Genomic DNA, 23,443 nt, shown 5'->3' on the forward strand with positions numbered 1-23,443 from the left:
TAAGCAGGACATCCTAGAGTTGAAAATGTAACATCTTGAGACACAGTTTTAAAATAACCATCAACATATATTTGTTATTTCAGCTGCACTGTATTGGTATTTACTGGCCACTGTATTTGCCATAACTAAATACATCTGTAAAAACGCTATTAGTGGCGGATTATATCAGCCAGACAATTTAGTTTTGAATCTCTAATTAAACAAACATGAATCAAAACAAACATTCACACCAGGGATGGAGGAAATCATTGGTATTCTTTTAGCCATAATGTATAATGCCTACTAACAGACATAACTCTCATTATTGGTTAAACACCAGCAAGTACAACACTGATCATTTTGTTTCCCAATGTTCAACAGCATTTGGACTACTTGTCAAGTGACTGTGTGAGATCCAGAGATGGTCACCATCCTCTCTTTACAGAAAACTGCTGTCCTTTCTCGGCGCAGATACAGTACTTCTACCTTAGTAGGCAGGCTGTCGAAGTGCAGATCTGAGTGATAAAAATTGCCCCTCCCCCCAGTAAGGGTAGGAAAAGAAGTGCAATATGAGAAAAACTTGCACCCGGTGTTAATAAATTCATTCACCTTGTTAGCAGCTTTTAACGTGATAAATAGATTTTTCATTTTAATTAATTCCATAAAAAAATAAAGCACCAACAAGATAACGACTTTGGGTTTATCACTCCTGAAACAAACACCTCAAAGTATGCTGGCAAAAAATGATTTAGTAATAAGTATATTAATGCTAGAATAATATGATCAGTCTGGCAGATTGTGTAGACATAAAGGTGCAATGAGCAAGAACAAATAGGTCCTCAATTATCAATGATTGATGAACAAAGCGTTTGGCATTGGAGACATGTTTTTTTTAATTTGCCGGACAGAAAGGATTACATATTAGTAAATCCTCTTTTCTTAATCTTCCACAAACATGTGTTTGTACACACTCCACCTATAAAATGTGTTCCTACGTTATTAAGATCTCATTTGCTGATATTGCATATTTCCATTTTTGTGTACATTAAAAACATGATTAAATTAAGTTGTGTTCAAAGGTGATTCACCAAGTAGAGTAATTCTTTGAACCATTCATGTCCACATTTGGACAGTTCATTCAGTCAAGAGCGCAAGACCAACTCAAAGGCCATCACTAAAGCCCTACCTTCAGTGTGACTAAATTTACACAAATCTAATTAAATATGTAATAGCCATTGGTGTCCAATACTCCCCCAGGGGGAAAACACCATAACTCTTGTTGATATGTGCTCCCAGAATCCTGAGATTCATGTAGAATCTAAACTATGAGTTCCCACACAATGTTTCCCTCAGGTTTGATTTGACGGTTCATCTCTCAGAATCTGTGTGTAAAGGCCCGGTATATTCTCCAGATGAATTTGTTGATCATTCTGTCATTCACAATACAAGTGATTTAGCAAAAGATAAAGACTTGAACACAATAGTCAATACCCATCTATCTTTCCCTTTGTCACTTTACTGCTTCTTTTAAGGGCTGTATACTGCCACAACTTAAAATATTTAAAGGAAAGGTTCAAACAAGTTTGAAAAAGTGATCCGGATAGGGTTCCTGCATGTAGCTATTTAAATAGAATAAAGGTTCATAAGAAAGGGGTGTAAGTGTAGAAACACCTGCAGAAAGGGGAACAGGACTTATTCTATCACAGTGAACTAAAAACTGCTTGCAAACAAAAAAACTGGACTGTTGGTCAAGGTCTCTCCAACCCAAATGTTAATTACAATTGCAATTAACAGGAATGTTTATTGATCTTTAGACATCCAACCTTTTCCTTGGTTTGAATTACTGTGTTTTGCAGAGAGGCATCGTGGTGATTTTCCTAAACTTTTCTCAAGAGAACATAAACTGCTTACGCTCCATTGATTTTGCTGTTTTTATTTCCCTCTCCTATTCTGCACACTCCTCACTTTTTTTCTGCCCATCTGTATGTCCTGCGTTTCCTGCCAACAGATAACAGTTATCTGCACATTTATTTGCAGCGAAGTGATGATCAATAGAGCCAATATAAATTGGTTAAAGAACAAGCAGTCTAATACCCCAAAATACATTAGCATAAGTGGGTTTGAACGCAGAAGCCACCAGGATGACTATTAAGTGAGATGGGGGGGGAGACATGGAAATGTATTCATAGTTTGTGGCTGATGGCGGCGTTACCACATCCACTGCCACCTGTCAACACACACTGTACGCACACACCCACTAACATAAACACATGACACACAGAGAGAGAGCAAAAGAGAGGAATAAATACATGTAGCCAACATACACACACACTACCAGACACACACAGAACCAGCAGTTTGTGTCTGGCCCATCTGCTGTGAGAGGACAGCGAAATGAAACCGTGCAAAAGAGAGAGGAGGAGAGGAGAGGAGAAAATGACAGTAATGTGTTTCGCTGTCAACTGTCACTTTTGAGAGAGCATAAAGTATTGTAATTGAATATAACAGAAAACTGATGAACATACGCTTATGCTTGCAGAACATTATGTTAGTTCAGAAAACCCTGAGAAATGTACAGTATAAGCACTTTCCACATTTCGACACACATCCACAAAGGCTTGTGCATGAAAACGGTGGAAACCACGCTGCAGGACAGTGGCAGTTCTTTATCAAACCCATATTTTTAACTTTCCAAGAAGAGATTTTCAAACCATCACACAATAACTACAAGATTGAATCATTGCCTACAAAAACTTTTTTTTTAAATCGGTACTGCATTTACATTACGGCAACTCTTAACTAAATAATTACTTGGACGGTTAGCTTGGGGAAAAACAAGACCTCCGACTATTTTGGAAACCGGGAAATGGGGATAATCTTTTTACCACTGTTATATTTTTGGCTTGTCACAGAGTCAAATAGTTATAAATGGAATAAAAATAGCATTCTTAGATTAATTGATAATGACAATAATAGTAAGTTGGAATTGTTTTTATCGTATTCCAAAAAATACAGGAAACACATGAGAGTTTGATGTGGCGGAAAGGAACGGGCATTTCGCATTTTGTCTGTTATTTTTACAGAGCATACTCTATATTTTTTCCCTAAAATAAAATGTCAAAGTTATGTGCCAGGTACATGAGAAATGTTCGTATTGAGAGTGTGAGAGGGAGTGAGGGTGTGCTGACAGGATGAAGAGGTGGGGAGAAACGAAATAGAGTTGTTTGTGAGTTTATTTTGAGCTCCATTACCCCTATTACAGATGAGTATCTGCTCTCCACACTTTTCTAAATGCTGAGGGTGCAGGTGGCCCACCGAGGAAAGTACCTATTAATCTCTCCCAGGCCATCCACCTATCTGGTTGCCCATTTAATAATCAGCTCATCTGATGAAAACCAACTGTGTCCATTCCACTATTCTTCTGCCTCTCCTCCATTTTTCAGATAATCAGTCCATCAACACATCCATCTGAGCACCCATCCTGCAATTCATCTTCCCATCCATTTATCTTCCCATCATTCATCTATTTGTCTATCATCTATCCATCCATCCATTCTAACACACACGCCTGCTTCCATCAGTTTCCAACGGCTCCATCAAGACTGCTCCTAAGTTGTTTAAAGTGCCTCACATGAACACAGCAGACCTTACGTTAGACTTCCGAACAGACAAACGGAAAACAGAGGAGCTTTTCAATCAATAACCCGTGCAAGCTGTAGTCACTTCGGTGACTCGGTAGATGTGGGAAAATGCAAAATACAGCAACAGGGGAAAGCAATTAAAACCACTGATGAAAACAATGTACAGACACTGCTCCAAAGAGTTGATTACCAAGAGAGTCTCGCTTTTAAAATCAATTACTTGTTCACAGATATACGCTGTAATTGAAATGGATTAGTGTTTAAGGATTATTCTCCTGTGTCGTGTACAGTAAGGCAGGGATTTTTTTTTTAAACTGTTGAAATGCAGAATCTTTGCGGATTAAAGCATAGTTTTGGGAAACGGCTTTTTATATATTATTTTATCATAAAATCCCCGTAGATGAGACGTTTCTGTACAGCTCGAATCACCCATCTGGTACCAACAAACGTGCCATGTGTCTGTGTGGATCCACCACACTGCCAGTTGCTGGTAGGATCAACTGCATCTCTGTAATGAGTCTGAAACGTTTGAATGTTTATTTCTTGATATGTTAGTGGTGTATCAAAGTGGGCGGCAAACACCATAAGGTACATCTTTAAGTAAACTTCAAACTTCATCTTGAAGCTCAGGACTTTTAAAAACATTAGATATTAAAACCTTTGAATCTTGAATCTTTGAAACTCAGCTAGCTCCAGTATCATCTTGGTTTAAAATGTGTATGCAAATAAATTAAAGCTCAGTTTTGGGGTGCAATAATTGAGTGGGTGATGATTTTCGACGTGATAAGTGGGATATCTGTATCTGAATCATCCATTTCAAACTTTAAACTGCTCCAATTATTTTGGCCACTAAACGTTATCCTTAATTTAGCATGGCAATGCTTAGTCAATTGTCACTAATGTCCCCTTGTATAATGTCGTACGCCTTCTGTTAGTTAAAAACTTGTCCCTTCTTTTTAATGCTCATTTTTTCCTGTTCTCCTTTTCCCTGTTTGTTTTACGTTTCATAATATTGAATCAAAAGCAGCTTTGGTGTTAAAAACAATATCACTGAAGGTCTCCAGAAAAAGGGGTAATGAAAATGGACCCTGAAAATACAGTTTGCTGTAAACCAATGCGGTAAGCAGTGGCTCTGTATGTTATTACCCTCAGGGGAAAAGTGAATATTGGTGAACTGCAAGGTTTTCTATTTCAATTATTAAATTGTTATTGATTCTTCCTCTGTTCTCTCAATGGAACATCTGCAATAGTCTGCAAAGGTGAACCTTACTAGTAATAAAGGGAAGAGGAGCAAAAATGCAGAGGAAGCGCTTAGCTGCACGTGTTCTCTGACACCCCTCCAGGCCGACCATTAGCAAGCCAGAGCCAATCACCATTTCATCAACGCTCACTGAATGGCCTCTCCCCTCTCTCTTTTATTCATGTTTTCTTCATTTTTATTTTAGTTTTTCCTCTTCCATTTCTCATTTTTATTCTAATTTCATCACTCCTTTCCCTCCCTGAGCTCGTTTCTCCTTCCCTTGGTGGACTGTGGTGGAGGATACATGTTTTTCCTTTTCTGTATGCGCTGATAAATGTTGATTTGAATGAAAAATACAACCCCCATTGTGTATGCATGTGACTATCACAGGTGTGTGTCTGCGAGTGTGTGTTTGTATGTGCAGCCATCTCTGGGCGACCCGATGTACCCTGATGGCAGCGGAGCGTGATGTCCAGCAGCGCCGCTGTTATGGGATAATGGAGGATGTATCGCTCGTTTCTCTCATTACAGGGCTCTATCCTTCTCTCTCACACACCTCTTACTGCTCTCTGTCCTCTCATACAGCACATCCACACATTCACCTGTATCCTTTCCCCCTCCCCAGCTCTCCGAGAGGCTTCACTCACCACCTTATCGGCTCAAACCAGCTCTGACAGTGCTGGCCTCACTCACACACACCTTGTCCCGGGGGCACACCACATTATGAAACAATTACTCCCTTAATTGACAGTTAATTAATCTAAAGTCAATTTGACCTTGCAAGCCTAACCTTGAAATCGAGAGCCGTTGTAATCTTGACACTGAAACGAAGAACTGTGCTGATAGTGGAATGCGGAAGAATCAGTAGAGAGAAATGGAGGGGGAAATGGTGATGATGATGCTACTGCTGGCTTAACTTTACACAAATGGAGAAATCTGTGTATTCTTGTCCAAGTGAAGATAGGGGGGATATGGTGTTGTGTGTGTTTGTTTATGTGTGTGTATCAGACAATTGCCAGCTAGTTTTGCTGAGTTGATCATTTAGGTGTTAATTACACCACTCATTTGTAAAGCCTTGGGGATCAGTCTCTCAGGCAACCACCTTGGCTTCGAGTGTGTGTAGGATGTTTTTGATGGCCATTCAGAGAAAGAAAAGATCAAATGGTCCAAAATATATTTTATTATTTCTAAACTGATCAATATTATTTAATATCAATCAGTATAAAAACTCAGGTATTATATTGTCAAATATTTTAAAAGTTGAAAGCAATCCGTAGCCCATGTTAGATATTAGTAAGGTAGGGACTACTGCAAACTAATAAAATGGACTGCTTTAATATTAGCACAATACCGCATTTGTAATAAAATTGCACTCGGCATATAATGAGTGAAGCTCATAATAATGTCAAGCAATTCCATAATCACAATGCAGGGAGCTATTGTTTGTCCAGCTTCGACTTCACATCAACATAGCTGTCAGATGAGTTCAACTTCTTGCCATGCAACCAAACCAAAGTAGACACTTATCAAAACAATATCAAGGCCGACCTCCACATGAAGACCCCCATTTACGTTTAAAGCCTTCCCTTTACAAATGCCCACACATTTTCTGTATCAAAATCTATGGCGTGTTGGATAAATTTGTCTCCACTTTGTGTTTCTTTGACAAGACAGAGCTCTGGCTTCATGGCCGACTGAATTTGTGTGATTAAAGACGACAAGCAAAACCATCTGCTTGTCACATCCATCTGTCATCGCCCAGCGTTCGCCATCAGCCGCACATCACTCAAAAACAACAGCAAGTCATTGAAAGAGAGGGAAAGAGAGGGGGTGGGGGGGGGACATACGCCGCAACGCCTCAGAGAGAAAGAGAGGAAAGGGGGAGCTGAAGAGACTGGGAGATGCAAGAATGAGTTGAAGGGTGTGAGTGAAAGTAAATGAGGGAGCGAGGGTTAGGAGACAGAGCGCAGGGGTGATGGAAAGAGGGCTGAACACAGTGAGAAAAAGGAAGAAACAGATTGAGATTTTCTGCTGCTCATCTCTGAGCCAACCTGTTGGGGCTGCCCTGTTGTGTCCACAGATTGCCTTAGTGTCCCACCAGCCAATGATCGAATCTCACCAGGGTTTAATTCCCTATGCTTGCCCTACTTGCAATCCTCTTTTCTTCACTACTGTGTTTTGCAAAAAATACAAATAGTAGTAGTAGACTGCTCACACTCCTTTTACAACAGTAACAAAGAAAGACTGATCGGTTTGCAGACCACAATCCCAATAATAAAAGGGGAAAAGTTTGCAAATGGTTTGAATTCACAAAGTCTTAGAGATTTGCTTTTTCTCTCTTTACATTAAAAGTATCTTAAATCGTTGCTTTCACATATTTAAGCCACTCATTTCAGCCAAAGCAAACTCCCCCCCCCCCGACACTTTCAGGGGTCTTGTTGAAAAACCTTGTTTATGACTACCATGCCGTTTCAACTGACCTAAATTCATATATTTTTAAAATGCTGGTGATTATAAGCTTTACATACGAACAATAGATTTCTTCTGACTATACGTTTAATGTACATCAATGCCAGTTCATTTGTCCTTTTCCCTGTAGGACAAACCATAGTGTTAGATTGCCTTCTTTAAGTAAAGGTATTGAGATGTTTATACATTTTGGGACTCCTTGTTTCAAAAAGAAATACATCTGCTGTTGTTGCATTTAAATATAAAGGATAATAGGTTTTTGGTTTTTTTTGCTAGCTACTGTGACATTTAAAGCTTGTTAATGTAATTTTTGTTGTGAACTTGTAATATTTTGAACCCATATTGATGACCTAAAACCATTTAGCCACCAGGTGGCCCATGCATGGTAAAGGCTGTACCACACAGGTGTTTTCAATCATTGTGGTGATTAGACCTCTGCTGATCAGGTTGAAGTTATACAGACCAGTACAGGCAACTATATGGTTACTAATCTCTTCTTACTGACAGGAACAGGAACAGGAAAGTGAAATTAAGCACAGTCCTAAGGAGTGTGAATATACCATGGCGTTAAAAAAGTCTTTAAAGGGTAGGATGGCTAGTTGGTAATTACGATCGAAAGACCAAAACCAAGTTATATTCAATTCCACATTGAAAGTTGTCCTGACGAAATTCACTTCTTATTCCTGTTTTAGTCAAATTTGCTGAAAACTACAATGCCTGAGTATTAACTTTTCAAATAAATGATTATTTTTATTATGAGAATTTATATTTGAGACCAGGTAGTCAAACAGTATTTAGAGTTGAACTAACCTGTAGGTTTTTACTGGTTTGGATGGCAGTTAAATGGAAAATCAGTGATATTTAAACTCTTGTCACTCTTTCTTCTAAATCTGAAAAAATGCAACCCACAGGAGCTGAGTCACAATTATATGAACTAAGGTTAAAGCAAGCTCTCATACAAAGGTGCAGACGACATCTTGTTTTTTGAGTATCTCTACTTGCTCTCCAAGCGTTTCCTGATGAGTTCTCAGTTACATTCATTCTCCTCTTCTTCTTCCTTTTTCTCTTCTCTCACCCAAACAATGTCCTGTCATTCTCAGATAAAACACAGTCAGCAAAAGGGCCCTTTGGGAGTTTGTGGGAAAACCAGCCCTCATCTTTCATCTTCCCATCCTAGACTTGTTCTTCCCCTTCTCCTCCTTCTCGTCTCTCTCCCCCAGCCACTTTCCCTCCATCTTTCTCTCTCTCCCTCCCACCAACTATCTCCAGGATTATCGATTTAGCGTAGGCTGTGATTGAGTCTCACTGGGTGTAATGCAGGCCCTAAGGTGTCTTCTGAATGGAGAGCATCATGAGTTATGGACTAACTATAGTCACTCTTCCACAACACCTGAATCAAAAGCAGACACACAAACAAACACTCACACCACATAACAGAATACAAACACACAGCATTCCCTAATGCACACTAGCCCTCTTGTGCAAAAACAAGGACGCACACATATTGATCATATTCATAATTGCTCTCACACACACACACACACACACACACACACACACACACACACACACAGTTAACATACTTCATTTTAACTGACTTAAAAGGTATCATTAAAACCTCTTGTGCTTTTGCTCATTAGCATTCAGATGTACATCCGGCAGTGACCTCTGACAAGTTTTTCTTCATTTATACGGCAATAATAAAGTATATAAATATATATCACACTCTTGTCTAATATTACATCAATCTTTCAACACCATCGATCGCTACAGATGTGTGTGATGTACAAATTAATGAGACACCCAATAATAAACATTGTTAGAAAAAAAATACAGCTTGACTCACCGTTAAAATGGAAAAAGACAGAAAGTGCTGGTGAGCCTTCTGGTAATATCCTTTCAGGCATTCTTTTGAAGCTCAGCAGCAGTAACCAGGACATCATGTGGCTGCAGGTGCAGGCTGCAAAGTGAAATATTGTACATTGTTGGGTATTTATGAAATCCAATCAAATTGCACTCAAAAGTAAACATGCATGGGCCAACAGCGTAAATTTAATATTTAATCTGTTAGACAATAATGTATTACAGGCTACGGTATTACTCAAATGTTTCAGCTAATCTAAGAATGACAAAAGTTGACTGTTAAATCCTTACGTAGCATACGTTTGGGCACTAATAGGTAAAATGATCTTATTCACCTTGACTGGGACACGTTGTTACAAGGGAGATATTGGCAGAAAAGCTACTTGTAGCCTCTCCGTTTACAATTACAGATTGTACATTAGTTACATGGCGTTTACAACAACAGTTTACCTTGTGCAATGCAAACAGCACTTCCGGGTCCATGGCTCGGACTGTCAGTCTGAGGAAGTCCACAGGCGTTGTTAGCACTGTTAGCTTAGCATAAAATGATCAACAAACTCGACTAATTTATCTAACTTGTTATTCTCACTTAATATGTCTCGCCAGTGGCCTAACTGCTACTAGTGTCTTAGTTGGGTTAATAAACACAAATATGAGTTTACGTGTTTGATGTTAGCTTACTTCTAGTTTAGTCCACTTAAGCAGGCACTTCCTGTTACGTTAATTTCAACACCTGTGTTCCGTTGCTTCCGTTCCCCCACAGCCCACACGTATATTTATTTTTTCATTCATTCATTCTTTTATTCATTCATTCATTCGTTCACTTATTTTGAATGGATTATCATTATAATTTTGAATAGCAGTAGATTATTTTCTGTGTTTATTTATGGTGCTTAGGTGCGTGTTAATGTGAGTTTTTGCCTAAATGCATGTTGGACATCTAACAGAAAATGACTTTACATATGAAACTACGGGCACATCAAGGAACACTTAGCCAGTTCCATTTTTAGGAGAAGGAGAATACATCAGAGTGAGTTTAAAATGAATAAATAAATGAAACATCCCTTAAGCACAGATGTTCTCTGCGAATTGGTTGACAGATTTTCTTTCTTTAAATGCTTTCCCAAACACTAGCATTAATAACAGAAGTTTTAAAGGAAACGTTGATTATATTTCCTCAGAAATATGAGGAAAATTGTAAAATAACTAAATATATATTTTATTTTGCGTTACAACTAGTCATTTCAAGTTTATTTTTAAAGCCCAATATCATAGTAATGCCTCAATGCATGGGCTCAAACTTTTTATAGGACATGGACCCTATTGCCCTGATCATTTAAAGTTACAAAATGCAAAAGGGAATGCATTTCTAGAAAATAGAAATACAAAATAAAGCTTGGATAGTAATGGAAGTAAACATTACTGAAAAGATTGGGCTGATATTTTGAATACATTACACAAAATAATATGACTTGAAAGCCATAGATATATTAGCATTCTGGTCGTATATGAGTTCAATAATAATCACCTAAATAAACAGAATAGATTTCAGGGGACAGTTTGACCTCACTTTTTCACACATACTGAACTACCAGGGACACCACATATATTATTGATGCTATGGGAGCTTGTAATAGGTGTGCATAATTGATTAAAAGGCATTTATTTGGGCATTTGCTGCTGATGTCTCCAAATGCATGTTCGCTTTTATCCATGCATTAACCCTCCCCTCCTCCTCAAGCATCCTTATGCCCTAAAAACAAGACGCTCATTGTAATTCGCAAATCCTATTAGGATTGGCCCCAGAGTCGGCCTCTGCTTAGCAAATAAATAATGGTAATGATGATGATCCCTCATCTTGTCACTAGGGCTCTCCCCCGGGGGCCCCGCAGTGCAGGTGGAGGGATCCTCTCCTGTCCTAATTGGTTCCAACCCTGCAGTCTTCTCTCCAGCCTTTTTTCCCTCCCTCCCTCCCTCCCTCCTTTTTCTTCCTCAATCTCTCTCTGGGCCTTGGGACTCACTCAGTAAACTTGTCTTTCTCTTGGTGTGTTTGAGTGTGTGTGTTTTTGTTTGTGTATGTGTCGTCACTATCTTTAATTTATTCTTGCACAAGCATGAAATGAGACTTATACACCAGCATTTTCTGTCTTTCTGCCTACAAACACACACACAAACACACACACACACACACACACACACACACACACACACACACACGCACACGCACACATATATCCAAGACGGCTCGACAGTGGCTCTTCTTCCTCCGCAGGCTGCGGAAGTTCAACATGGACTCCAGGATACTCTGCAACTTCTACAGGTGCACCATCGAGAGTATCCTGACTCGCTGCATCACCTCCTGGTATGGCAGTTGCACTGCCCTCAACCGTAAGACTCTACAGAGGGTGTTGAAAACTGCTCAGCACATCACCAGGACGGAGCTGCCATCCATGGAGGACCTCTACACCCAGCGGTGTAGGAAGAAGGCCGGTAGGATATTAAAGGACCCCCATCACCCCAGCAACAATCTGTTCTGTCTGCTGCCGTCTGGCAGACGGTACCGCAGCATCCGGACCAAGACCACCAGACTCAGGGACAGTTTTATACCACAGGCTATAAGCCTGCTGAACTCCTGACCTCTGCGAATGTCTACTCACATCTGTTTATAGTACACACATACATACATATATATATATATTATACACATCTGCCATACATATCTGTTTATAGTACACATATCTATATATTATACATATCTGCCATATACATCTGTTATACGTAATATATGCATCTGTCCATACCTCCTCATTCAACAATGTAAAGTATTTAAATACTTTCAATGTATTCCACATATGTATATATTTCACATCCTCAAATCTTTATTGTTGTTATTGTAAATATTCTTCTCTCTTTTTGCACTATTTTATTTATCTTATTGGCACCATGTATGTTGAGTTGTTGGAGGAGCATGGGACATAAGATTTTCATTGCCAACATATACGTTGTATATGCTGTGCATATGACCAATAAAACCTTGAAACCTTGAAACACACTGTTCACTGTCTGCAACTGCGATGTCATTTTGGCCGATGCCTATAAACACTGTGAATTGTAAAATAGTGACAGACAGGAAACAGTTTCCATCCCTCTACCTGTCCATCAAGTCTTTGACTCTGACCCCTGCCCTGCAAGGAGCAAATCTTCCACTATCACCATACCTCATTACAATCCTACTTTAAAAAAGACACATGAAAATGCAAAGTCATTTTGAATGTTTGAGTAAGGGAGATTAATAATCATACAAATCAGATCAAATAATTGAATTTTGGCGCCTCAATGAAAAGTGGATGGAAATAAAATGGATGTTATTCTTGAAGGATCATGTAAAGGATTTAATCTAATGCTTCAGAGGTTATGTCAGGAAATATGAGATTTGATACTCTCCTATGCACACTTACACACATTTGTGTCTCAAAAAGTGAGACAGACAGAGATCAAGAAGAATAAAACCATCCTAAAAATAAATCAGGTCCGTAAGCTTCATAAAAGGCCTAAAATGCTGTTATGTTGCTTTGAGGAGTTATAAAAGAGGCAGCTTAAGCATTGGCCCATGGAACAGACTTTCTGAAATATTTCTCAAAAAATCAATACCTTCTCTGCTAGGCAAAGAGGATCTCTAATATAGTTTATGTTATTATTTCTCCTCACACATTGCTACATTTCTCAGCGGCTGGCGGAGGAGAAGATGGATTTTCTATTCGACTGGATGCTAAATGTGATTCTGAACACCGTGGGTCAATGGGATGATGCAGAGCCTGCACTCTTAAAAATGGATGCGCCACATTCTACACATCCATAAGTGCAGTTCGACACCTCACAAAGTTGTATTGCCTTTTAATGCTGTGCAAACCTGCTGCAAATTATGCATTCAAGAAGATGTCTGATATGCATGGAGAGTAACCAGCTGTGTGCCTCAAACTGCACCCATGGGTGTGATCATTAACAACTTGGTATCATGGATAAAGGAGAGGGAATTATCAAGCTTTTAACTGTTATGTGATCTCTGTGGAGTACCACAGATAGTGATGAGAACTAATTAAAAAGTCTGCATTATATTATAAAGGCACAAAATCACATAAACACGATATATGGGATTTATCATGTTTTCTAGTGACCAAAATAATTATTCCAGCACCTCTGCACATTCTTTTAAAACCACACTATCATTAACATAAAATGATTTCTTCATATTTGCCAGCGTGAGATCTTTTGGCCTGGAAAGCCCCCACATTCCCTTCACAACTATTATTCACAATACGAATGTAGGCTCTAAATGGGGCAATGGGGACCTCTGTTGGGTAAAGTCATCATTGCATGATCACTGTGTCTCCGGACCACACTTTGTTTTCAGTGTGTAGTATATTGTTGCGATATGTGTTGCTTTTACACATGCAAAGTCTTCTTATGACTTCAATTTAGATTGAGTTTCAATTTGTTTCCACATTAAATTTGTTATTGAGGATTTGTGCACTGCAAAAATGAGTGCTTTATTATTTACGTTGAGGTTATGAACCTTTTTTAACTGTTCAATGTTATGTTTGTGTCATTGTTTGATATAAACCTGAGCAAATACATACAAGTTTAACTACAGCTGGACTCTATGTTTGGCTCTTGATGTGGTGTCCACAATGAAAATGAAATTCTCTTGAATTGAACAGATTCATTGTCACAGCATCAGACCGTCACCCCACTCAATGCCCTCAACCTCTCATCAGTGCACCCGCTTACACAGACACACACACTCGTATAAAATCATCCACCCACCCAGTCCGCAAACATTTTGGCAACCCTCCTCTGGAGTGGCAGGGTCAGGAGGTCGGGTTTGACAACATGGCAGCTGTGATATCTTCCAACGCGGTCCCTGGGTCCACAGCGGCATGACGCAGAGGCTGTTTCCCAGGAGGAAATGACCCATGTCTGAAGGGGTGCCCTGTTGTCCTATCAGAGGATTGCTGGAGCCTGGCAGCGCTACCTGCCTGGGCCACGCTAGTTCCCTTTTTCCTTTGACAGACAACAGAGGAGGAAGGAGACGTGACCAGGCAACTCATCATCTGCATCCAAAAGTGAACGTTGAAAGAATGATAGAGGAAACCAGGGAGAGAACAAAACAAACAGAAACAAAGGGGGAATCTAACCTACAGCAGTGACGCAGCAAATGCACAAGAACTAAAGAACATATTGTATTAACAACAATCAGAACGCAAGATAAAAAGGGAAAATAGATATGCATGTGAAAAATAAAAGTGAACCTGTGTCTGTCTGTCTCGCTGTCATGTTATCCAGGCCTGCAGCCACTAGTGGAATGTCTCTTTGGACCTGCAGATGCCATTCCCTGCATACCTGAAGACTGAGCAGTCCCTTTACATAGCGAGCCATCCCCACAGTGTTTCCTAAGGATAATTACACTGCACTCAGGGTAGCTTCAGAAAATAGCTCTGCATCCTTTTGAAGTTCTGGAAATGCCTATGTCTCATTTGAATTGAGAAACAAAATGATACATAAAATAAAAGCTTTCCTTCATCCACTATAAATGACTCCAAAAACAGAAATGGCTCAGAAATACAGCACATATTCACCTCTTTGTTTCTGTACTGTATAACAAAACACATTTAATGTCTGAAAGGGCTGTTATTTTCACAAGAAGGTACCTAATTCTAGATGCTTGTGCGGTGATACGTTTGATCAAATGTCACATTTAACATTGTTTAAAAGCTACAGGGAACTGAGTCCAGTGCAATTCATCTCATTGATGGTGAATGGGAAAATACCTACTGTCTCGTCCATACTAACAGCAGCATGCATATTATTTATTATAATTCTGTGCCTACAAATGTGTGTCCAGTTTGCAGAACTCTGGTTTAGAATACATTCTCTTTTTACATTTACAATAGTGTGTAAAATATTAATGTAAAGTAACTGTTAAAAAGGAACAGCAGCCCAACCAAATAATCCAACTACGAAGCCTCAGATTCTTCAGGGAAAGGCTCAGTGACTCCATGACGATGAGAAAGAGCTTTAACAACATCCTCCTTTTATTGTCATCACAAAAACATGCTTAATACACAGTATGGTTAACAAAAATTGCAATTAAAAAAAACTTAAAAACAAGAGCTCCCCAATAAAGCATGTCCTGGAATATAAAAAATAACTTTCAGTAATGTCGTCAGAATATATCTGAAATACAAAATAAGCCTTAAAATAAATGAGTGAAAGTGACCTGTGTGCTGCACAGTCTTGCTGACAGTGATATAAGTTTTTAAAGACTAGACCTTTTAAACTTTTACTTCGTTATTAATCTCCCTTTTTAATAGATGGCTCTTCGCACGCTGAGTAAATTCATCAGGATTGTATTGCAGTTTACACAGGCCTTGTCAGGTTGTGCGATTAACATAAAAAAAAAAAGGTTGATGAAATCAAGATTCAAGTCTTTGGAAGAAAACTAGTGTGTCAGCCAGAGCAGGTGATGAAACTGAGATGAAAGTTGACTGAGGGATTGTGTGATGCCGCCCTCCTCCTCAGATCTCCTGCAGCAGGTTGAAGGGGAAGAAGCCGAGCTTCCGTCCTGTGCTGACTTTCAGGTAGCCGTTAACCTCCTCACCTTTCTTTACTACAATCTGAGAATGCACACACAGCAAACACACTTAGACTGGGACATTTCTTAAATATGTCTTGCAAGTGTAGGCTTGATGTGTTTTTTTCTCGCTACAGTACATATCAATTACAAATCTATTGACACAAGAATTTTGAGCAAAAATGTAACTGTAATGTAACAGTTAAGTGAAATATTTATGAATGCAGAACACATTCAACAAATGGCAATAAAGAACAGAAATGTAGAACATGTTTGGAGCCATTTTAGGGGAACTATGTCACTGGATGTAAGCAAACAGTAGGGGGATTTGTACAATCTGACAGACCGATAATAAAAAAAAGATTTGACCAAAATTGATTTACATATGGGGTTTTGCTTTAAGCTACTCTTGCTTAAGCTGCAGTTGGAGAAAAACGTGAAGACAGATTTTGAAGAGCGTGCACTTTAAAATTCTGGATTTGTTTCTAAACTCTCTTAACTTATTTTGATTTGCAGATTTGTTAAAGCAATTATGTATGGAAGATCAAGTCTACAACAGAGGAACAAGAATTTAAAGTGAATGTGCCGACAATTTACGGCCAGGGTTACATCAAGACAGCTGTGAAGTTCCACACTGTTATAGATGTCAGCCATTAAACCCAAAGCAGTCAACATCTGTCTCTCCATGTCACACATCCTGTGTGTGTGTGTGTGTGTGTGTGTGTGTGTGTGTGTGTGTGTGTGTGTGTGTGTGTGTGTGTGTGTGTGTGTGTGTGTGTGAGAGATTGTGTGCTTGTCTAATCATGATTTTATATTCATCATGTCAACAAACTATGTCTGTATCTAACTGAATATCTAGAAAATGTGGAATTAATTGAACTGAAAAGCAGCATGTTGTTTTTGTTTTTAACTGTTTTAAAACCCTTGTGTGAAGAACTGTATGACTACTGTGTTTGCTATTTTTGATTTCCTCCTTTGGATCATTGTGTTTATTAATTATTAAGGCTTATACAACTCCAAAACGTTCCAGTCTATGCAAAACACTGGAATAAGTTTGACTTAATTAAGCAAACAATCTATAGAGAATTTATCTGAGAACTGGTCACACAGTATTTTAGGCCGCATGTAAGTGTGTTGGTGGGCTGGGTTACTGTACTTATGAGGATAAACTGTCCTCAAACAACGTATTTCATAGATATACACAATATATTTCAATCTCTTATATCTTTATTTTAGTGTGTTCAGTTTAGGGATACTGGGATTAAATTTATTCATAGGAGGCATATTTGGTAAGGTGATCTAATCGTGTGTGTGTGTGTGTGTGTGTGTGTGTGGTTGTGTGTGTGCGTGCGGGTGTGCGTGCGTGCGTGGATGTGGATGTATGTGTGTGTGTGTGTGTGTGTGTGTGTGTGTGTGTGTGTGTGTGTGTGTGTGTGTTAACCTGGTCTTTCTTCAGAGTGATTTGGCCTATCTCCTTGTTGCCGACAAAGGAGCGTGTGACAGTGTAGACCCCCTCTCCTGCTCGCACTCGGATGATATAGTTGGCCGGGAAGAAGCCGGTTCTCTCTCTGATCTTCCCCTGGTGGATTGAAAGCTTTTACAGTGACAAGGTGCCGCCCCCAGTTTCTAATTTAGTGTTCTTTGGTGGCTCAATTTAAACATGAACATGTTGCTCATTGTAGCTTTGAAACCTGAGTGACCTGAGAGCAAAGACCAATGTCAGGACTGTAAGTACACTGTCTATCTAATCAGGTGTAGATAGACAGTGTACTGTATGGCGCAGCCTACATACTTTGATGTTCATTCAAAGAAAAAGGCTAGTTAACCATACAGACCAGGGTGACTGAAATACAAGTGTGGCTGAAGTTGAGAAACTGCAAATTCTAAATGTATGTTTTAAACTTTTTTTCAAGTATCACTGTAAAGTATCAAAGGTCAAAACTTAGCATCTTGCAAAGCTGCAGATCTATATATCACAGTTTAACTTTTCACTATTTTCACACCTCTTTAAATCCACTTCTTTCTTCAAAAACAAAATCCTGGAGTATGAGCAAAATCTACCAAACTGATAATAAAGTGATTGAGGAGTTTCTGTAAAGTAAAAAAAAAAAACAACACCCTGAAGAAAATGAGAAAACAAATCTAGGACTCACCTTCCACCATTCCTCATTGGAGTCATCTATCACTGTGATGCGGTCACCGGCACTTGGGAACACACAGGATATTAAATATTTAAATATTGAAAAGATTTAAAAAACTATGTTTGGTGACAGTGAGACACTCAGGGTAAAAAGAACAAAGAAGTGCTTTACAGACACTGTGAGACGAAGTAAGCGAGTTGGGGCGGGATGGCTTACTGAACGTCCAGGTCGTCCTTCTCTATGGCTTTGAAGCGGTACAGAGCCAGGTAGTAGTGAGCCTGACTGAACACGCCGATCTTCCCTACATTAAGCTTTTTATTCTGATCAACAAAAACACAAAGTGCTGCCTTAACAAAGTATCATAGTTTAGTTTTCATTTACATCATTGTTGTTGTTATCATCATGCATTGACACATGTTCATACCTTGTCATCTACAGGAGCCTTGTCTCCTCTTGTGTCTCCTTCTGTGTTTGCTGGTACATCACAAGAATACAAATTAGACAAACAAACAAATCATTTAATGTAATCATTTGATTCTATTTACAGTATGTGGTTGTTAAACATTAACATTACATCAACTCCCCAAAAACTAGCTAAAGGCCAAAATCTGAAGAAACTAAATGGAATGTGTTTTGTTTTTTTTCATTGATTTATCACAGCAACATTTCTTTCAAATATGGAAAAAAAAAAACTTTCCAATGTTGAAAACTCTTCAGCTCTCACTCACCTTCTTCGACTTCTTCACCCTCCTGTTTAGGCTGAGACTCATCATCGTCCATCATCATTATCTAAACAATTTAAGATAAACATTACATAAAACATTATAAAAAATATACCATAACACACCAGGGATACTCGTAAATCAAAGTGTAGTGAACTAGTTAACACAGTAGACAGTAGTCAACAAAGTACTCAGATCTTTTTTTAAAAAGCAGCAATGTCGCAGTGTAGATGTACTGTAGATGATATGTTAAACATTGAGTAAAGCACTTTGACATTAATGTCTACGAAAAGATACAATACAAATATACTTGTTAGTGCATTTACACTGACATTCTTCTTCTCCTCTGACCCCTTTTTACGCTCCTTGTTGGCCATGATCACACCGATACGCAGCGTCTCAAACACTGGGTCGGTGCGGTTTGACTGTGCTGCGCATCAAATACCATTGATCCATAAACATAAAGAGAAAACACAAATTCAGACGAGTATGCAGTTCTAAAAAAATATATTTAAGTAGAATCAGCTTTAGTGTGACTGCAGTGACGGACTTAATACAGGGATGTTTTACTCCAGCGATCTTAGTCTGTATGTTATTAGTGAGTTTGGATTGATACTTCCATTTTTCTGATAATAATTCAAATACATGACTTAATATTAATGAGTAGGAGGTCAAAATTAAAAGATTGATCCAAAAGTGTTTGTGCTTTTGCAACATCTGATCAGGGAAATACTTCTACCTGTTGAAGCATATTTACAAAATAAGATTAAGCAAAACAAAAATGGTTCATTTAGCTGTAAGAAATGTAAACAAGTTGAACTCACAAAAGGGCAGCAGCTGTGAGATTGTGGCATTCTGCTGAGTGCTGTACAGAGGAGAACTGTATGCTCTCCTGAAACCTGGAGGCTGAGAGAGGAGAGGAGAGGAGAGGAGAGGAGAGGAGAGGAGAGGAGAGGAGAGGAGAGGAGAGGAGAGGAGAGGAGAGGAGAGAATATCTAAAGGGAAATTAGCTACAGGGCATTTTTGAATTAAAGCCCATATCATTCCATAAACTCACAATTTTGCCAAAACACTTCTGGTACTCCACATAGGACTGACACTGGTGATGGATGTTGGTTTTGCAGTTCTTACATCGCAATGCAAACTTATTGTTTACTGAAGAGAAAAACAAGGTCAAGCAAAATGACATCATGATAGATCAATATGCAATGGAGTCCAACATTTTTTGTCATACAACAAAGGAAGAGAGGTGGACGTACAAACTATCATGCGAGCACAGACGTCACAGAACTTTGGCTTCTTGCAGTAATGGTCCTTAAACTTGTGAGGACTGTCGTTGACTGGTTTCACTGGTTCTATGGGAGGTTCCTCTTTTTCTTCCACCTCTACCTCCTCATCATAGATGAAATAGACCTAGGAAAGGAAAGGGTTGAATATCAACACAACAGAGAAGAATTATATGGGTCATACATGTACAGTGTTTAACGTGTACATAACATAACACAAACACAATGAACTTAGATTTAGTGTAACAGCAGCCAGCAATGGAAAATGTCAAAAAGCCTATGGGCCATTTATCTGTGGCTTCAATCATGCAAAGCCGGGGAAAAGAAAGATGAATTCTTCATGAATGATTCAGTTTTAGGATTTCATTGAACTGTTTACTATTGTCCTACATTTGCCTTATTACTTATTCATCAGTCTTAGTAGCCTGCACAACCCACAACAAAGAATGATGCTATTATACTGAAGCACCCTGCGGACTGAGTCATATGTAGGCTGTCTGGTGTCTGTCCTCACAAACTGTATGATATCAGCCAGAGTCAGAGCTGTGAATAATGAATTCACACACCCACACCCACACCCACACCCACACCCATACCCACACCTACACCCACACCCAAACCCATACCCACACCTACACCCACACGCACGCACGCACACGCACACGCACACGCACACGCACACGCACACACACACACACACACACACACACACACACACACACACACAAACACAATCAATCCACAGGTGGGAGAGACTTATGTAGATCTCAAAATAGCTCTCACCAGAGCCAGACAGAATCCCCATCTGAATGTAACAAAGCTCCACATTGCTACCTACTCCTAAATATACTACAGACTAGTCAAACAGAGCCATACGGATGTCAAACACACATCCAATGATGTGTACACACACATGCACACACTCAGAGGGACGCCTGACAGGCTGCACTGGCTCTGCCTCTCCATCCCTGGCAGGATTAGCGGCGTCCTGTGGCCGCCGGCTGTGGATTTAAACTGTAATACCTGATAATACCCGGCACAGTTCACACATTACAGCGCCATCAATCTGCAACTCTGTTTAGCTGTCAGAAATCCTAAACAAACCTCCCACACTGTCTCAGTATATCTCAGCTTAGAGTCGATTTATTCAAACCCACTTTGGCTATATTTCACAAATCAAGAGAGCTTTAAAACAGGGGACATGATATCTGTCCAAACATTTGAGTGATAACAAAACAAATAAATACAAATTAACAAATGTAATGGATTTAGAAAAGTGATAATTTCGACTAAAGAAAGTGTATGGATTTGAAAATAAACTATAAACAATGGTGCTTAATCCAATGTCCACTAAAAGTACATAAACAATAAAACAGAAATCAGTTTTCTTTTTGGTTATTTTAAATTGTATTCAACCAGTGTTTTGGATAAAGCATCAGCTTCAATGTTGATGATCAGACATTCAAATTTACCAATGCAATGTCACATTTACGTACAGTTTCTTGGCGTGTATAAACAGTAAACAGCTCCTTCATGTGTGTGTACCACATGGTATGTTGAGGATATTGAATGTCTCACCGTGTTGTCCTCCTCTTTCATCACATTATCAGGGGGAGGGGGATCGTCATGAATATCCACAGAGTTCTTGTCATCCATCCTGTCATCATCGGGTATCAAATTTCACATAGAGAAGTAAATGTTTAAACGCAAAAGACAAATATGTGGTTTACATTTCACGGTGGTCTGACTGTGTCATTGAATGCCCTAGAAGTCACATTCTGGGTTTTTTTCCGGGGGGTTTTAAGGGTTTCTTACATTCCTGTTTTGTGTTGGTGTATGTATATTTACATGAGATTTAATGTTACCTTATAAAGACTACACATAGGGATACTTGCCTGAAAACTCCTAAAAATCCCTACTTTACAATGTGTCCTTTTGTAACGGTTATCCACATATCCACAACTTACAAGTCGTAGTTCGACATGGTGTCTTTTGGTCAGTTGAGGTTTAGTTCCTCCAGATATTCAGAGTCTGGACCAGCAGATGGCACTGTCAACAAAACACAAAGCATCACTGTTTCTGTGATTCCACAAACAGTGTCCTCTGAAATCCCTGTAAGTATCTGATATTAAAGCGACTTATTTCAGCTTGACTTAAAATAAATGATCAATGGATGGAGAAAAGTTAAACAGGCTTTCTCATGACCTGTTATAAGATGTAAAGCAAACATATCCACACATTCCAGTTTAGAGGGTTCCACCTTCTGTGGTTGCTCTACATCAGTGGCTCCTTACCTTACAATGGACCCTTTCTTTTGATAACTAACCCGACAACCAATAACATATTTCATATTATCTTATTATTAGCTTCTGTACAGAAAAAGTGATTAACTGTCCAATGTATCCAAAAACTCAACACAATAACTGCAAAAAGTTTGTGTGAAAAAAGCCATTTGAATGAAGTTAGTACAAATTAGGCATTTCTACTCCCTGGGCTTGGCCATTGTTCTTCATCTCTTTGGTTCCTCAGCTTTTTACTTTTCTTTTGCATGACAAGGCTGTTTTTTTATGAAGGCTCTGTAAAGAAATCTTTTGCTCAGGTTTTCCTTACCGTATGTCCTTACATTGGAACAAAAATAGTGATCCAAACTTTACAAATGTATTCATTTAGGTTTTTCTCCTAAATAACTTCAATCCTGAGATAAAGGTCATGTGAATATCATAGAAAAGGATACACCCCCAATCCCCAGGTTGGGAATCAGTTCTATTCATGTTAAATTACATAAACAAAAAACATTCTGTGATCCAACACTAGCAGTGAGTGTTAGTAAAAGGTTAAAAAAGAGGGTGGGGGGGAGATCGTTCATACAACTGACCGTGAAACTGGAAATTCCACGTCTTCTTAAAGTCAGATTGTTTCTAACAGAGGAATCCCTGAAGTTTCAAACTTCCCTGGACTTTTTCTAGCGTTTTCTGCCAGCCTTGTTGATCAGTCCTTTGCATGCTCAGCTTTCTAAATAAGACTCCGACAGGTGGGATGAGTAATGCCCTGTGGGTGGGTGGATGTGTGTGTGTGTGTGTGTGTGTGTGTGTGTGTGTGTGTGTGTGTGTGTGTGTGTGTGTGTGTGTGTGTGTGTGTGTGTGTGTGTGTGTGTATGTGTGTGTGTGTGTGTGTGTGTGTGTGTATATGTGTGTGTGTGTGTGTGTGTGTGTGTGTGTGATTGCTTGGGACAGCTGAGCACTACTGAAGCTGAGAAGCTCTGCTCAGTTCTGTTGCTTCACTCACAGCATATTAAAGCGTCATGTTAAATATTGTCACACTCCCAAACAATTTGAGCACCTCATATATGTTGTCAGTTTTGAAAGAGAAATCTTGTCGTAGATGTAGTAGATGAACATGATTTTCTACCAAATATGAATAACATGTTTAGTAACTTTAGTAAGTATCTCATTCACAAAAGTTATAATTACT

At 39.1% G+C, this 23,443-nt stretch overlaps 2 protein-coding genes across 5 annotated transcripts in view; both read right to left on the bottom strand.

Annotated features, from left to right (window-relative positions):
- LOC134883195 (neurexophilin-4) overlaps nucleotides 1–9,878 on the bottom strand; it is a 103,515-nt gene extending 93,637 nt beyond the window's left edge. For all 3 annotated transcript variants that reach the window (XM_063911456.1, XM_063911455.1, XM_063911454.1), the window contains exons 1-2: nucleotides 9,643–9,878; nucleotides 9,176–9,289 (exon numbers count right to left, since the gene is read on the bottom strand). The gene's annotated coding sequence lies outside the window, so the exon portion shown is untranslated. The remainder of the gene's footprint in view (nucleotides 1–9,175; nucleotides 9,290–9,642) is intronic.
- Nucleotides 9,879–15,262: 5,384 nt separating this feature from the next.
- On the bottom strand, nucleotides 15,263–23,014 carry LOC134883192 (SH3 and cysteine-rich domain-containing protein 3-like). Of its 2 annotated transcripts, none has more exons than XM_063911448.1 (13): nucleotides 22,848–23,014; nucleotides 21,940–22,021; nucleotides 21,551–21,629; nucleotides 19,946–20,099; nucleotides 19,744–19,841; nucleotides 19,511–19,592; nucleotides 19,019–19,116; nucleotides 18,693–18,753; nucleotides 18,389–18,438; nucleotides 18,181–18,284; nucleotides 17,977–18,028; nucleotides 17,265–17,402; nucleotides 15,263–15,866 (listed from the first exon to the last, which is right to left on the bottom strand). In XM_063911448.1, exons 2-13 carry the CDS (start codon nucleotides 21,954–21,956, stop codon nucleotides 15,768–15,770), a joined length of 1,032 nt encoding a protein of 343 aa, XP_063767518.1. In that variant the 5' UTR covers nucleotides 21,957–22,021; nucleotides 22,848–23,014; the 3' UTR covers nucleotides 15,263–15,767. The 2 variants fall into 2 exon arrangements, with proteins under 2 accessions (XP_063767518.1, XP_063767517.1); XM_063911447.1 differs by having other exon boundaries at nucleotides 19,013–19,116.
- Nucleotides 23,015–23,443: the final 429 nt, after the last annotated feature.

This window comes from Eleginops maclovinus, chromosome 20, assembly GCF_036324505.1.
Source record: "Eleginops maclovinus isolate JMC-PN-2008 ecotype Puerto Natales chromosome 20, JC_Emac_rtc_rv5, whole genome shotgun sequence".
Classification (NCBI taxonomy): Eukaryota; Metazoa; Chordata; class Actinopteri; order Perciformes; family Eleginopidae; genus Eleginops; species Eleginops maclovinus.